The sequence below is a fragment of the Solea senegalensis genome, unplaced genomic scaffold, assembly GCF_019176455.1.
Source record: "Solea senegalensis isolate Sse05_10M unplaced genomic scaffold, IFAPA_SoseM_1 scf7180000013413, whole genome shotgun sequence".
NCBI lineage: Eukaryota > Metazoa > Chordata > Actinopteri > Pleuronectiformes > Soleidae > Solea > Solea senegalensis.
The window spans coordinates 952-15,896 of record NW_025320818.1 but is presented as its reverse complement, the minus strand read 5'-3'; the positions used below and the strand labels follow the sequence as shown (position 1 = coordinate 15,896).

Genomic DNA, 14,945 nt, shown 5'->3' with positions numbered 1-14,945 from the left:
TCATCATCACTCATAGCTACTTCATCTGATTGAGTAAAACACAGTTAAGAAAAGTATTTTAAGTAAAGGATAAACACACATAAATGATACACTTGAAGCCATAAAAATGATGTATAAACATAAATTAACCTTCAGGATTTGTCATGATCTGTCACCTTCGTTAAGTATCTTGTTTTGTTTCTCCCTTCATGTTCTATGTCTTGTCTTCCTGTTTTATTTTGGAAATCACTCGCCCTTGTCTCTGTTTCAGGTTCCTGTCTACCCCGCCCCCTTCCTTGTTGGCGTGCACCTGATCCCTGATTGTGTCTACCACACCTGCATCCTATCACTCCCTAATCAAGCACTGCTCATATTCCCCTCTGTGTCTTGTCTCGTCGCCAGTTCGTTGTGGTTCATAGCTCACGTCCCAGCACTCTTTTCCACAGCCATAGTCTTGTCTTCTCGTGTTTTTGAACCTTGCCTGCCTTTTTGCCTGACGTTTTTGTACCTCTGCCTGATCTCTTTGACTTCCCGTATACCGAACCTCTGCCTGGAATTAAACTCTGTTACTGACTGATTCGTGTTCTGAGTCCTGCATTTGAGTCCCTTCTGCTCAGCCATAGTAGAACGAACTGGCCAGACATGGACTCAGCAGATTCTCAATGATGACATCTTTGGGCTCACAGTTCCATGAACTACTCTCTCACCTACCACGAGCGGCGCCTGCTGAAGCGACGTTGGACCGAGCCTCTCTCCCGGGTCGACACGCGGATGCGCAGCCTCCTGCCAGCACTGCGCCCTCTTGCCTGCAGCTCTCCCATCCAGAGCGCTTCTCCGGGGATTCAGGGGACGTGAGACCATTACTGACACAGTGTGAGCTGCACTTTGAACTACAGCCATCGGCTTTTCCGACAGACCGGTTTAAGGTGGCCTTCATAATCTCCCACCTCACGGGACGAGCAGAGGCGTGGGCTACTGCGGAATGGAGCCGACGTTCAACAGCCTGCTCTTCACTCGTCAGGTTCACACGGGCTCTCGAGCAGATTTTCCAACACACCACGCCAGGCAGAGAAGCTGCTAGATCGCTGCTCAAGCTACGGCAAGGAAGGCGCAAGGTAACGGACTATGCCATAGACTTTCGCACCCTCGCCACCAAGAGCGAGTGGAACCCTGTCGCCCTATCTGCCGCATTTTTTCAAGGACCCTCCGAGTCAGTGAAGGGCCAGCTGATCAACATCGACCTTCCGGAAGATTTGGATTCCCTCATCGTGCTGGCGGTAAAGATCGACAAGCATCTCACCGAGCTGGACCAGGAGCGGGGACGTCTTCGGGCTCGTTCATCGCCTCACCGGGGATGGAGGATCAGCCCTGAGGATCGGCCAAGCTACCAACGCCCAACAACCAGTCCGCCTTCCTCTCCTCTTCCTCCTCAGGAGCCTATGCAACTGGGACGCGCTCATCTCTCCGCAGAGGAGCGTCTACATCGACATAGAGATGCTTTTACTGCGGTCAACTGGGGCACTTAGTGAGTGCCTGCCACATCAAGGGGGGTGGAGCAAAGCCAAAATAATTGCTCACAGTGAGTCGAAGCCTGGTAATCAGTAACCCAGCCCTGCACCAGCCTCAGGTAAAGATTATTTCTGACTCTGGTTCTATACTCTTGCCTGTATTCATTGACTCTGGTGCAGATGCTAGCATAATGAATTCTTCCCTGGTCAGAAGACTCGGACTGAGAGTTGTCGCACTCCCATGCCCCCTTGAGGTGAGAGCCGTAGATGGCAGCCCTCTGGGTAGGATTACCCACCACACCTAGTCAGTGACCGTAGTTTTCCCGGACTCTCACACAGAAAAGCTAAGCTTCCACGTCCTTGACTCAATGACTCACCAGATTATTTTAGGGCACCCGTGGCTGGTCACCCACAATCCTAATTTTGACTGGGTTAGTGGAAAGATAACCGGCTGGGGCCCGAAATGTGCCGACATCTGTCTTCCAAAAGCCCACAGCTCCCTTCCCACTAACCCTGACTTCACCAACGTACCGCCATGCTACCATGACCTAGCCGAGGTGTTCAGTAAGGCAAAAGCCACTTCCTTGCCACCTCATCGCCCTTATGACTGTGCCATAGACCTGTTACCAGGCAGCACCCCTCCTAGGGGTAAGCTTTATTCCCTTTCAGCCCCAGAGCGCAGAGCCATGGAGGACTATGTTAGGGATTCCCTAGCCACCGGTCTCATCCGTCCCTCTTCTTCCCCTGCTGGAGCTGGATTTTTCTTTGTGGAGAAAAAGGATAAGACCCTCCGGCCCTGCATAGACTACCGTGGTCTCAATGCTATCACCATCAAGAACAGGTACCCCCTCCCTCTCATCTCCACAGCCTTTGAACTATTGGAGGGGGCGAAGATCTTCACGAAACTAGACCTACGTAATGCCTACCATCTTGTCAGGATCAAAGAGGGGGACGAGTGGAAGACAGCTTTCAACACTCCCACCGGACATTATGAGTATCTGGTTATGCCTTTTGGTTTAACAAATGCCCCAGCGGTATTTCAGAACTTGGTTAATGATGTCATTCGCGATATGCTTAATGTTTTTGTCTTTGTGTACCTAGATGACATCCTGATCTTTTCCCCCGATGAAGAGACTCACACCCGCCATGTCCGCACTGTGCTTCAGCGGTTACTCCAGAACCAGCTGTTCGTGAAAGCAGAGAAGTGTGAGTTCCACAAGCCCTCGGTCTCGTTCCTTGGGTTCGTGCTTGCCGAGGGGGAGGTCAGGATGGACCCTGAGAAGGTTTCGGCAGTGGCGGATTGGGCCACTCCCACTTCACGTAAAGAGGTTCAGAGGTTTCTGGGGTTTGCTAATTTTTATAGAAAATTTATACGTAACTACAGCACCATTGCCTCACCCCTGCACGAACTGTCGTCTCCACACAGACCATTTGTCTGGAGCCATGAGTGCGAAACTGCATTTAAGAGCGTTAAGAGGAGCTTCACCTCCGCCCCTGTCCTCATCCTCCCAGACCCCAGCCAGCAGTTCGTGGTAGAGGTAGACGCCTCAGACGTTGGTGTTGGAGCGATCCTCTCCCAATTTTGCTCCAAAGATGGTAAACTGCACCCTTGTGCCTTGTCTAAGAAACTCACTTCTGCCGAACAAAACTACGATATTGGTGACCGTGAGCTGCTGGCAGTCAAGGTGGCCCTGGAGGAGTGGAGACACTGGCTGGAGGGAGTCTCCCAGCCATTTCAGGTCTGGACTGATCATAAGAATCTGGAGTACCTCAAATCAGCTAAGAGGCTAAATGCAAGGCAAGCTAGATGGGCAATTTTCTTCAGCCGCTTTAACTTTACCCTCTCATACCGACCAGGTTCCAAGAATCTCAAGCCTGACTCCCTGTCCCGTATATTCACCTGTGACCAAATTACTCCTGAACCCAAGACAATCCTTTCCACGACATGCTTCATATCAGTTCTTTCATGGGAGATAGAGGGTAAGGTTAAGGCGGCAGCCAATGGTGTCACTGTTCCTCCTGATTGCCCTGCGGACAAGCTTTTTGTGGTCCAGGCTCTCAGGGGGGAGGTGATCCATTGGGCCCACACAAACAAGACTGTCTGTCATCCGGGCATAAAGAAAACCTTGTTTGTAATACAGCAACGTTTTTGGTGGCCTTAGATGGTCTCCGATGTCACTAATTATGTCAATGCCTGCTCTGTTTGTGCAACTAACAAAGCTTCTCATCAGAAACCGTCCGGAGAACTCAGGCCCTTGCCAATCCCTCAACGCCCCTGGTCACACATCTCCATGGACTTTGTCACAGGACTCCCACCTTTGTACGGTAACACTAAAATGGTTCACTTTGTTCCCCTGCAAAAGCTTCCCTCCCCCAAGGAAACGGTGGAGGTCATGTTGAATAACATTTTCGGGATACATGGTTTCCCTGTAGACATTGTTTCAGTCGAGGTCCCCAGTTCATCTCACACTTTTGGAAGGAGTTCTGCAGTCTTCTTGGGGCCACAGTCAGCCTCTCCTCAGGCTTCCATCCTCAGACCAATGGCCAATTGGAGCGCCTTAACCAGGAGTTGGAGACTGGCCTCCGCATCCCCTTGGGGGGGGGTACTGTCATGATCTGTCACCTCCGTTAAGTATCTTGTTTTGTTTCTCCCTTCATGTTCCATGTCTTGTCTTCCTGTTTTATTTTGGAAATCACTCACCCTTGTCTCTGTTTCAGGTTCCTGTCTACCCCGCCCCCTTCCTTGTTGGCGTGCACCTGATCCCTGATTGTGTCTACCACACCTGCATCCTATCACTCCCTAATCTCCCTAATAAAAAAGCACTGCTTATATTCCCCTCTGTGTCTTGTCTCGTCGCCAGTTCGTTGTAGTTCATAGCTCACGTCCCAGCACTCTTTTTCACAGCCATAGTCTTGTCTTCTCGTGTTTTTGAACTTTGCCTGCCTTTTTGACCTTGCCTTTTTGCCTGACGTTTTTGTACCTCTGCCTGATCTCTTTGACTTCCCGTGTACCGAACCTCTGCCTGGAATTAAACTCTGTTACTGACTGATTCGTGTTCTGAGTCCTGCATTTGAGTCCCTTGTTCTGCTCAGCCATAGCTGATAGGATTGATCTCAATGTCATCAAACATGCAGTTCAGACAGTTTTCCTTTTTCCATTGCAATCAATAGTTTGCTGATTTTTGCAAGCTGCAGTGTACTCTCTGTAGAGTTCTCGGTGCACAGATGTCATGGCCAAGAAAGGTGGCAAGTTGATCCATTTCATTTTCTTTTAGGTTGAGCACTGTGGACAAAGTTGCGCCTTGTTTCCACAGTCTTGTTGACGTGAGTGCCTCTGGGTTTTTTGCACCACATTGGTTGGCGTAGGTGCGAAGGCAATCAGACCCTCTTTAATGGGAAAGAACACCTGGGCGTGCAAATAAGTACACATTCTCTGGGTGGACTTGACACTCAATTCTGTTTTTTATAAGCAGATCCATTGCAGCGACCATATCAGGTGTAAGAAGCACAGGCACCATTCTTGACCTTTTACCACAAATCTCAACTCTGTCAAAGTGCTTTGCAAGATTCTTTTCCAGCTCAGTAAGGCCCATCATAATGTCAGGATTCAACCGTGTAGGGTTTTGGGATGTGAAAGTCTGCAGCTCCATTTTTGAAACTGCCCCCTGCCTATTCTGTTAAAAAGTACTACCTGCGTCAAAGTTAGCAAGATTACCAAAGCTTGTGCTGTCAGGTTTTTCCTCTAGGTCCTTCATGCATTTTGCATACTCAGTAGCAAGAAACCTGTGCATCAACGTCACATCCTGAGTAAATGGTAAAACCAGTGGTTTATTCCATTTGGCTTGTTGAAGTGTACCCAATGCAGCAACTGAAATGGACTCTGTCCACTTTTTCGCAAATTGCTTGGCCAACTCTGCAACTTCAAGGCAATTTTCAATGATTGCATTGCGCTGCACAATGCCAGCAACTTTGGCCAAACTTAGCCCCAGATTTTGTATGAGTTGCTATCCAACTCATAACCAGCAACAGCTCTGACTGCTTGTATCACATGACGAACATTACTGGGCATGACAAGGTCTTCTGTGCACTTCAAAGGTGTTGTAGCTCTAGCTGTTATCAATAACCTTGCCATCTCTCTCATCCTTTGGCTTATACAGTCATTTCTTCTCTCATGTGGTTTCCTTGCATTGTACAATGACTCGCCAAGGCAAAGAATTTCTCTTTCACTCCTTACTACTAAGGAAATCTCATCCTGGTTCATTTCACAGGCAATCTTCCAAACAGCTTCATGAATTTCATGAGGTTTTGGTAAGTCAAGTCGGATCCTCTTCTGCCCAGTGGGAAAGTCTTCAACTAACCTCTGAGGGAACCTTCTTAAGTGTCTCCAAAGGCAATCTCCATGACAATATTTGCAATGACTGAAATGATCAGATTGTTTCGCTGATGAAGGTCTTCGACAAGGAACCCATTCTTCAGCACCATCACTTACCACAGTAGCATTATGGTCAAAGTTTCCTCTCTTCTTAAGACACCTAAACAACTCTCTTCTTGTGCTTGATTTCTTCTCAAAACTGAGAGCCTTTGCAACATCAGGCTGATTACTGTGAAAAGATTCAAGGTGTCTTGCCAATTTAGAAATGGGCTTTTTACAATAGAAACAATATTGCTTCTTGTTGTACTTGCTTTTTTGTCCGGATTTTTGAAATGGTGAGACTTTTATAGCGCTGTCATTGGAATCTTCTCCGATGAATCTGCACTGCACCTTCTTACTGAAGAACTATGACTGTTGCTTATCGGTGATGAACTAAAACTTCTAGGCTTTTCTGAACCTGTAATCTCTCCACTGTGTGTGTATTAATAGCAAGGGTATCATTCTGAAACCATTACAGTGTGCATAACATGGCTTTTGATGAGCCATTAAAAACAAACAATTACAATAAATATTTTCAATGTCATTTTGTTTTAATAGGTAACTAATGTGTCAGATTTTGCAGACAGAGGCTTCCTCTCAGCTGTCCCAATTAAGAATCAGATGTAAAGTAATGAGGTTATTAATGCTGTGGTCATTTTTACATCAACTGATACAGTAATTATTGTTTTAATACAGTACTTAATGGTGCAATGGACCAAACTGAGATATCTATTATATTCCAAATAGAAAAATAATACATGTGTAATCACCTGTTCATAGGATGTAGTGGATCTCTTGCTGACTTCAGGGTCTGTTGAATTACACAAACACAAACACACAAACACACACTCAAGTCTTTCACAGTTAAACAATAAGAGGACGTCAAACCAAACGCACACTCAAGTCTTTCACAGCTAAACAATATGAGGACGTCAAACCAAACGCACACTCAAGTCTTTCACAGCTAAACAATATGAGGAAGTCAAACCAAACGCACACTCAAGTCTTTCACAGCTAAACAATATGAGGAGTCAAACCAAACACTCAAGTCTTTCACAGCTAAACAATATGAGGACGCCAAACCAAACGCACACTCAAGTCTTTCACAGCTAAACAATATGAGGCGTCAAACCAAACGACACTCAAGTCTTTCACAGGTAAACAATATGAGGACGTCAAACCAAACGCACACTCAAGTCTTTCACAGCTAAACAATTCACAGCTAAACAATATGAGGACGTCAAGGCACAAAACCAAAGCACTCAAGTCTTTTCAAGTCTTTGACAGCTAAACAATACGAGGACGTCAAATTAAACGCACACTCAAGTCTTTGACAGCTAAACAATACGAGGAAGTCAAACCAAACGCACACTCAAGTCTTTGACAGCTAAACAATATGAGGAAGTCAAACCAAACGCACACTCAAGTCTTTCACAGCTAAACAATATGAGGACCTGACAACTGAACACATGTATGACTCATGTCAATAACTTCCAGCATCTTCTATTGTAGGGTAACAACAAACTGTTGACAACATTTTAGACAACTGTCTCTGTAGATTAAAATGAAGAAAAATGTTTGTTTGGTTAGTTTTACAGCGTGTCCATCACCTTAATAGTTAGCCAATTAGCTATGTTAAGCTCACATGGGGATTGTTAAAACTTAAATCTTGTATATGCCAAGATGGATATCTCCACAGTACTGAAGTTCCTGGATGGGACGATCGTCGAGAGTGCCAGTGCGGTCTACGTTTCAGAAGCTTTAAAATCAAGCCATGAACCGTTCTGTACCATGGCAGACTTTATAAAATACATTCATAATGATAGATCCTACACTGTGGATTATTTAGCAACTTTAGCAACTCAGCCGTCTTTGTGAGCCTCAGCTCAGTCTATTGGCCAATCACAGGCTGCCTTGCTGACTTGCTAACCAATCAGAGGCTGTGTTATTGACTGCTGAGTAACCAAACATGCAGTGTGTGGCAGCATTCATCTCAAATGTCTTCAATACATGAGTGAATTAAATATATATGTGTGTGTATATATATATATATACATATATACATATATATACATATATCTTTATGGACATTGTATATATGAATATAAATATATGTATGTATATATATACATATGCACACACACAAACACATATATATATATTCCAATTTACTTTTTGTTTTTATGGTCAGATAAAAATACATTCATGTAATAATTACTGTAACATACATGTTCTGATACCTCAGGTGGCCTGGAAAAAAGTTGCACATATCTTGATTTTGTGCCACAAGGCAAAGGAAATAAATATTGCATTCTTATAAAACATTAGACAATTAGATCAACTATAACAATTGAGAATATATTTATTTGACTCTGATTTTATAGAAAATGTGCAAGATAAAGTGGTAGAAGATGAATGAATGTATACAGCTTGTTCAAATGTTGGAGAGTGTGTGAGTGTGTCTACAAGTGACATATGAGTACAAGTGTGTTAAAAGTATGTTTAAGTACCAACACTGGCCACTAGTAATAAAAAAATGTTGACACACACACTCGATTCTTGAATATTGTGAAATTTTAGGACTTTGGAGATATTTAGTCTGGGAGCATGTTTGGAGGGTCAGAGAAATGAGGACCTCTAAAATGTCCTCCTATTTCTCAATGTACTGATATTGTTGGTGTGTTATCATAACAATGTCCTGATTTGTCACAAATACAAGTGCACACACACACACATACACACATGCACACTCACACACACACACACACTCCCACACATGCACACTCACACACACACACACACTCTCCCACACACACACAAACACTCACTCACTCACACACACACTCTCACACAGACACTCACACACAGACACTCACACACACATACACACACACTCTCCCACACACTCCACACACACATACACACACACACACACACTCTCACACAGACACACACACACACACACACACACACACACACACACACACTGCTGCCTCCATCACTAAGTTCAAATGTCTTATTTTGTCACTTCAGTGTTTGAAATGCTTTGTTCAGATTGACGTCAGTGACACAAAGTGACCACACGAGGCAGCAGAGGACCAGCAGCTCCTGTGTCCCCGCAGCTAATATCACTGGTTTTCTCTATGGGCTTTGGTGTGGGAGAGTGAGTGGATGGAGCTGTTAATCTATGACCTAAAAGAGCGTAGACTTAATCTGACATAGATTGTATTAGGTGTCAGTACCTCGTCATCAACACAACAAAGTAGATTAAAGTGATATGATGTGGTTTTTATTGATGTTGAAAATGTCATTCTTCATTAAGCCACAGAAACAGAAACCACAGACACTGATGATGTTTGGAAAGTGCAAAAACCCTCTGAGTGTCATGAGTTTCCTGTCACTGTGGACACGTTCTTCACTGTCGTTCACAGAGCAGCAGGAGGACAGAGGTCATCCTGAGGTCACGCACACTCAGTTTCACCTGCATCACAGCAGAAACCACACTTCCTCATTCATGGCATAATCTGCTCATGTGTGTTTCATTTTCCATGTGTGTGTGTGTGTGTGTGCGTAACTCTGAGTGTTGTTCTGCTCACATGCAGCAGGGGGCGCTGTTGTCAGGCAGCATGAAGAGGAGGAGGAGAAGCAGTGCATGCTGGGACAGAAAAGCTCGTCAGTGAGAAGATGATGTTCTTCAGACAAAGAGTCAAACTCTTAACATCTTTATTTACTTTGTTTTCTATTGGATTGAAAACCTTGAATTTTATTTAATATTATTTTGACTTCTTTCTTTTTATTTTATATAAAGCATTTATTCACTTTTAATTGATTTTACTTTCTGTATCTTTTAATTTCACTTTCAAACATTCACTTTTTGTTATTTTTATCTCAGTGTGTGTGAACCTGTGTGTTTCAGGCTGGTTCTCAGCAGCAGGGGGCGCTCACAGCGCAGGACGGCGGCTCAGTTAATGACAGACATGTTGATTTTTTAAGTCTTTATTTATTGATGGTTTCAACAAAGAATGACTGAGACGAGCTTTGACTTCGTCCACCACTGAAGCTGCTGTCTCTTCATGTCCTACAGAGGACACAGAGACACTGAGGAACCAGGCCAGACCCGGAACCCAGGATAAACCGGTTCAGTGAATGTGGTCCTGAAGGTGTGGAGGTGGATCAGTGAGTCAGAGGAGACGCTGTAGAAGGACAGAGTCCCAGCAGGACAGTCCACATACACTGATACTCTGTGAGAGACAGAGGACATGATGGGTGTTCGTGTCCCACAGTGACAGACAGAGTTACCATGATCATCAGAGCAGATCAGACTCCAGGACTGATCATTATCTCCAAACACACAGTCAAAACCGATGCCTTTCCTCTTGATTCCTCTGTAACTCAGTGATATATCAACAGTTCCTCTCCACTCGACCTCCCAGTAACAGCGACCAGTCAGACCAGGTCTACACAGCAGCTGAGACCAGGACTCAAATCTGTCTGGATGATCAGGATACGACTGATATTCTGTCACATGGGTCACTTTCCTGTTGTTGTCAGACAGTTTGAGTTTTCTGTGCATTGTGTTTGTGTCCAGTTCCAGTTCACATGAATCTGATGAAGACAACGAGACACAGCTGCAGTTTATTGATGATCAGCTGATATGTTGTTATTTCCTGTAAATCCATACTTACACTTCCTGAGACCAGGTTTTAACCACTGCTCTCCAGCATGGTCCATCCTGGAGGAAGAAACAGTCTGAATGAGTTTCTGTCCAACATGAGTCCAAACTGTTGTCTTAATGACGCACTCTGGTGGACACAATGATGAACTACAAGGACAGGTGTGTTTCAAAGAGAAGACGGTGGCTGTTTCTCAATACTCAAGTATGCAAGTATGTACTTGCTTACTTGGGAAGTATATACTTGAGAAGTACACTGGGAGTATATACTTGCCAAGTACGGGAGTACACAAGTATGTGGCTGTTTCTCAATACTCAAGTATGCAAGTATGTATGTATTGTTCTGCTGTAGTTCTGCTGTAGTGCTGCAGTGCTGCAGCCTCATTAGCGCCACCTACAGTGTTGATAAATGAACATATGAAATACTTTTAATAAATGCATATATATGTTGTTATTATTTTACATTTTAAATATTTAACTTCATTTATTAATTTATTTCTATTAAAATATACAACACGAATAATACAATGTGGAAAATAGATATATTACAGCATTGTAGAGTAGTATATATATATATATATATGACTTGTACAAATATATACTACTCTACATATCTAATGTCTACATATTATATTTAAATACAGATACAATGACCGTGCAACTTTAATATAAATCTCACATTCAAAGTTAAAATAAATAAAACATTAACAATATACAAACTTTTAAACTGTCAGGTCAAAACGTTTCCATTAAAAACAAAATAACACGTCAACAACAAATCTATGGATCACACCGAGCATCTAATGACAGCGACGTCTAAAAACCATAAACTTTGTATTTGAATTACGGTTGTTTGATCGCTTGCTTGAATCGAGACCTAGTTTCCAGTGCTTTCGTGTTTTTTTCAGCTGCGCGTCACAGAGGAAACACATGGCTACTTATGCAGCTGCTGCTGCGGAGGCTCGTCGCTGTTACTGCTGCTTCCAAAACTTGTGTGTTTTCACCGTTGAATGAAGAATGAAGAACAACTTGATTGTAGCTGTTAGATGACGAACATCTCGTACACAACTCACTACAAACACCACAGAATAAAGACATCTTTACTTTAGTTTGACCGTAGACTGTTTGAAGTGGACCAGGACTGTTCTGTACCCAGTACCAGGACTTCTCACATGATGCTGCTACTCTGTGCAGATGATCTGTCCAGTTCATGGTTCTGGTCGTTTCTCAGGCTGAACTACGTGACATTCACTCGTTCTCACGAGGTGTTTAAAAAGTGTCACTAATGTTTGGTTATACTCACTGACAGAGGAAAACATAATAACAGGACATCTTCAACCTGAAGGAGGAGGAGGAAGAGGAGAATACCTGAGAGTGTCCAGTCTCCAGTGAGGACTCTTCAGTCCAGCAGACAGCAGCTTCTCTCCTGAGTCTCCTGGATGATTGTAGCTCAGGTCCAGTTCTCTCAGGTGGGAGGGGTTGGAGTTCAGAGCTGAGGTCAGAGAAGAACATCCTTCCTCTGAGACCAGACAACCTGACAGACTGGAGTTAAGAAGATATGATGAACTCAGTGATTCAGAAAACACATCTTTATCAACAAGAACCTAAAGAAGCAAAGAGTCTGAGTCAGAGTTCTGACCTGAGAGTCTCCAGAGAACAGTGAGGACTCTTCAGTCCATCACACAGCAGCTTCACTCCTGGATCCTGCAGGTCATTGTTACTCAGGTCCAGTTCTCTCAGATGGGAGGGGTTGGAGTTCAGAGCTGAGGTCAGAGAAGAACATCCTTCCTCTGAGACCAGACAACCTGACAGACTGGAGTTAAGAAGATATGATGAACTCAGTGATTCAGAAAAAACATCTTTATCAACAAGAACCTAAAGAAGCAAAGAGTCTGAGTCAGAGTTCTGACCTGAGAGTCTCCAGAGAACAGTGAGGATTCTTCTGTCCATCACACAGCAGCTTCACTCCTTGATCCTGCAAGTCGTTGTTACTCAAGTCCACGTGTCTCAGACGAGAGGACACAGAGCTGAGGACTGAGGACAGAGCTTCACAGCTTCTCTCTGAGAGGTTACAGCCACTCATTCTGAGGAGGAGTTCAAGAAAATCTATTCACATATGTAATTAAAAAAATAATCAGAGTAGAATTGTCCATATAAATCAGCTGAGCACCAACCTGAGAGTCTCCAGAGAACAGTGAGGACTCTTCAGTCCATCACACAGCAGCTTCACTCCTGGATCCTGCAGGTCATTGTTACTCAGGTCCAGTTCTCTCAGATGGGAGGGGTTTGAGTTCAGAGCTGAGGTCAGAGAAGAACATCCTTCCTTTGAGACCAGACAACCTGACAGACTGGAGTTAAGAAGATATGATGAACTCAGTGATTCAGAAAACACATCTTTATCAACAAGAACCTAAAGAAGCAAAGAGTCTGAGTCAGAGTTCTGACCTGAGAGTCTCCAGAGAACAGTGAGGACTCTTCAGTCCATCACACAGCAGCTTCACTCCTGGATCCTGCAGGTCATTGTTACTCAGGTCCAGTTCTCTCAGATGGGAGGGGTTGGAGTTCAGAGCTGAGGTCAGAGAAGAACATCCTTCCTCTGAGACCAGACAACCTGACAGACTGGAGTTAAGAAGATATGATGAACTCAGTGATTCAGAAAAAACATCTTCATCAACAAGAACCTAAAGAAGCAAAGAGTCTGAGTCAGAGTTCTGACCTGAGAGTCTCCAGAGAACAGTGAGGACTCTTCAGTCCATCACACAGCAGCTTCACTCCTTGATCCTGCAGGTCGTTGTTACTCAGGTCCACATGTCTCAGACGAGAGGACACAGAGCTGAGGACTGAGGACAGAGCTTCACAGCTTCTCTCTGAGAGTTTACAGCCACTCATTCTGAGGAGGAGTTCAAGAAAATCTATTCACATATGTAATAAAAAAATAATCAGGGACAGGTGAGGAGCGAGAGAAGGGTATCAAGGAGAAACTGTGAGCTTTCAGAAGGCAGTCCCCATCCTCTCCAGAAGAACAAGCTTTATAAGCTTTGACTGATTTTTGAAGAGTTGGAAAGCTAAACAGAACGTGCTATATTCACCACATGATGAGAATATATATACAGGCGAGGGTTGCTGTATAAGGACACGTTTTCTGTGGAATGAACAGAGACCTTTTCTTTTCTTTTTTAGAGCGCCATGGTGGGGGCCCTCAGCCCACAAGTGGGAGAGGCTTTCCCTCACAGCTAGATATTTTATCCAGCTCAGGCCAGGGTCTTTTCTTAGAGACCCCAGCCTTGGGATCACTCTTTTTGTTTATCCTTTTTTCTATTTCTTGCTTATGTTTGGTGTTGTTATTTGTTCAGGGAGCAGATCTTTCAATTTTCATCTTGTGAAGTTTGTTGGTACACTTACAAGTAAATAAGTATGGCTAGTGACAAATTAAAATTAATTTCCTTTAATGTCAATGGGCTGTTGAATCCAGTTAAACGTAGTAAAATCCTATCTAAAGTGAGAACAGAACAAGCCCATGTGGTTTATTTACAAGAGACCCATTTGACAGACAAGGAGCATATAACGCTAAAGAAAAGGGGCTTTACAAATCTGTTTTTTTCTTCATACAAATCAGGGCAGAGAAGAGGAGTTGCTATTCTCATTTCAAACAAGCTACATTTTGAAAAATTATTCGAAATGGGTGATAAAGAGGGCACGTTTATTTTAAGTAAGGGGTAAGATAGATGGGAATCCAATTACCTTAGTGAATGTCTATGCACCCCCAGGGAGTGACATTAGTTTCTTCCAAAAAATAACCAATATCATGGTAACTGAAACAGAAGGCCTCTTGATCTGTGGAGGGGATCTAAATATACATCTGCAGCCAAAGTTGGACTCATCTTGTGGAAAAACCCAGGATAGGAAGTCCTTCTATAAGAAAGTAAACACACTATTTGAGGAGGTGGGCTTGATTGATATATGGCGAGATTTTTTCCCTAACACAAGGGATTACACTTACTACTCTGCTCCTCACTCTCTCTATACAAGAATAGATTATTTCATAACATTTGGGAAGGATAAAGATAAAATACATACTTGTGGAATCGGGACAATAGATCTAAGTGACCATGCACCAGTATACTTATCCACTGATTTTGGCCTGCGATCAAAAAATAATACATAGAAATTGAATTCCAGTCTGTTGAATGATCTGTCTTTTAAGGCACAAATTAAATCAGAAATGTGTCTCTTCTTAGAATTCAATGATACTGGAGAGGATTCACCTCCCATGTTATGGGATACTCTGAAGGCTGTTCTGAGAGGGAAAATTATAGCAATATCGTCATTTAAGAAAAAAAATAGGAATAAAAAGTTAGAGGATTTAAAAAACAAG

The 14,945-nt window shown here is 43.6% G+C and overlaps 1 protein-coding gene across 1 annotated transcript; it reads right to left on the bottom strand.

The window, feature by feature from the left end:
• Positions 1 to 9,878: 9,878 nt before the first annotated feature.
• On the bottom strand, positions 9,879 to 12,071 carry LOC122760322 (stonustoxin subunit alpha-like). The gene is made up of 3 exons (XM_044015414.1): positions 11,939 to 12,071; positions 10,584 to 10,630; positions 9,879 to 10,503 (listed from the first exon to the last, which is right to left on the bottom strand). The coding sequence occupies exons 2-3, from the start codon at positions 10,627 to 10,629 to the stop codon at positions 9,977 to 9,979; spliced, it is 573 nt and encodes a 190-aa protein (XP_043871349.1). The 5' UTR covers position 10,630; positions 11,939 to 12,071; the 3' UTR covers positions 9,879 to 9,976.
• Between the last annotated feature and the right edge of the window lie 2,874 nt (positions 12,072 to 14,945).

What these genes read in the sequence shown, in the direction of transcription:
- LOC122760322 (XM_044015414.1), bottom strand. Translation starts at nt 10,629, where the DNA reads ATGGACCATGCTGGAGAGCAGTGGTTAAAACCTGGTCTCAGGAAGT. An exon ending in AAAACCTGGTCTCAGGAAGT is followed by an intron (nt 10,504 to 10,583) that starts GTAAGTATGGAT and finishes TGTCTTCATCAG; the next exon opens with ATTCATGTGAACTGGAACTG.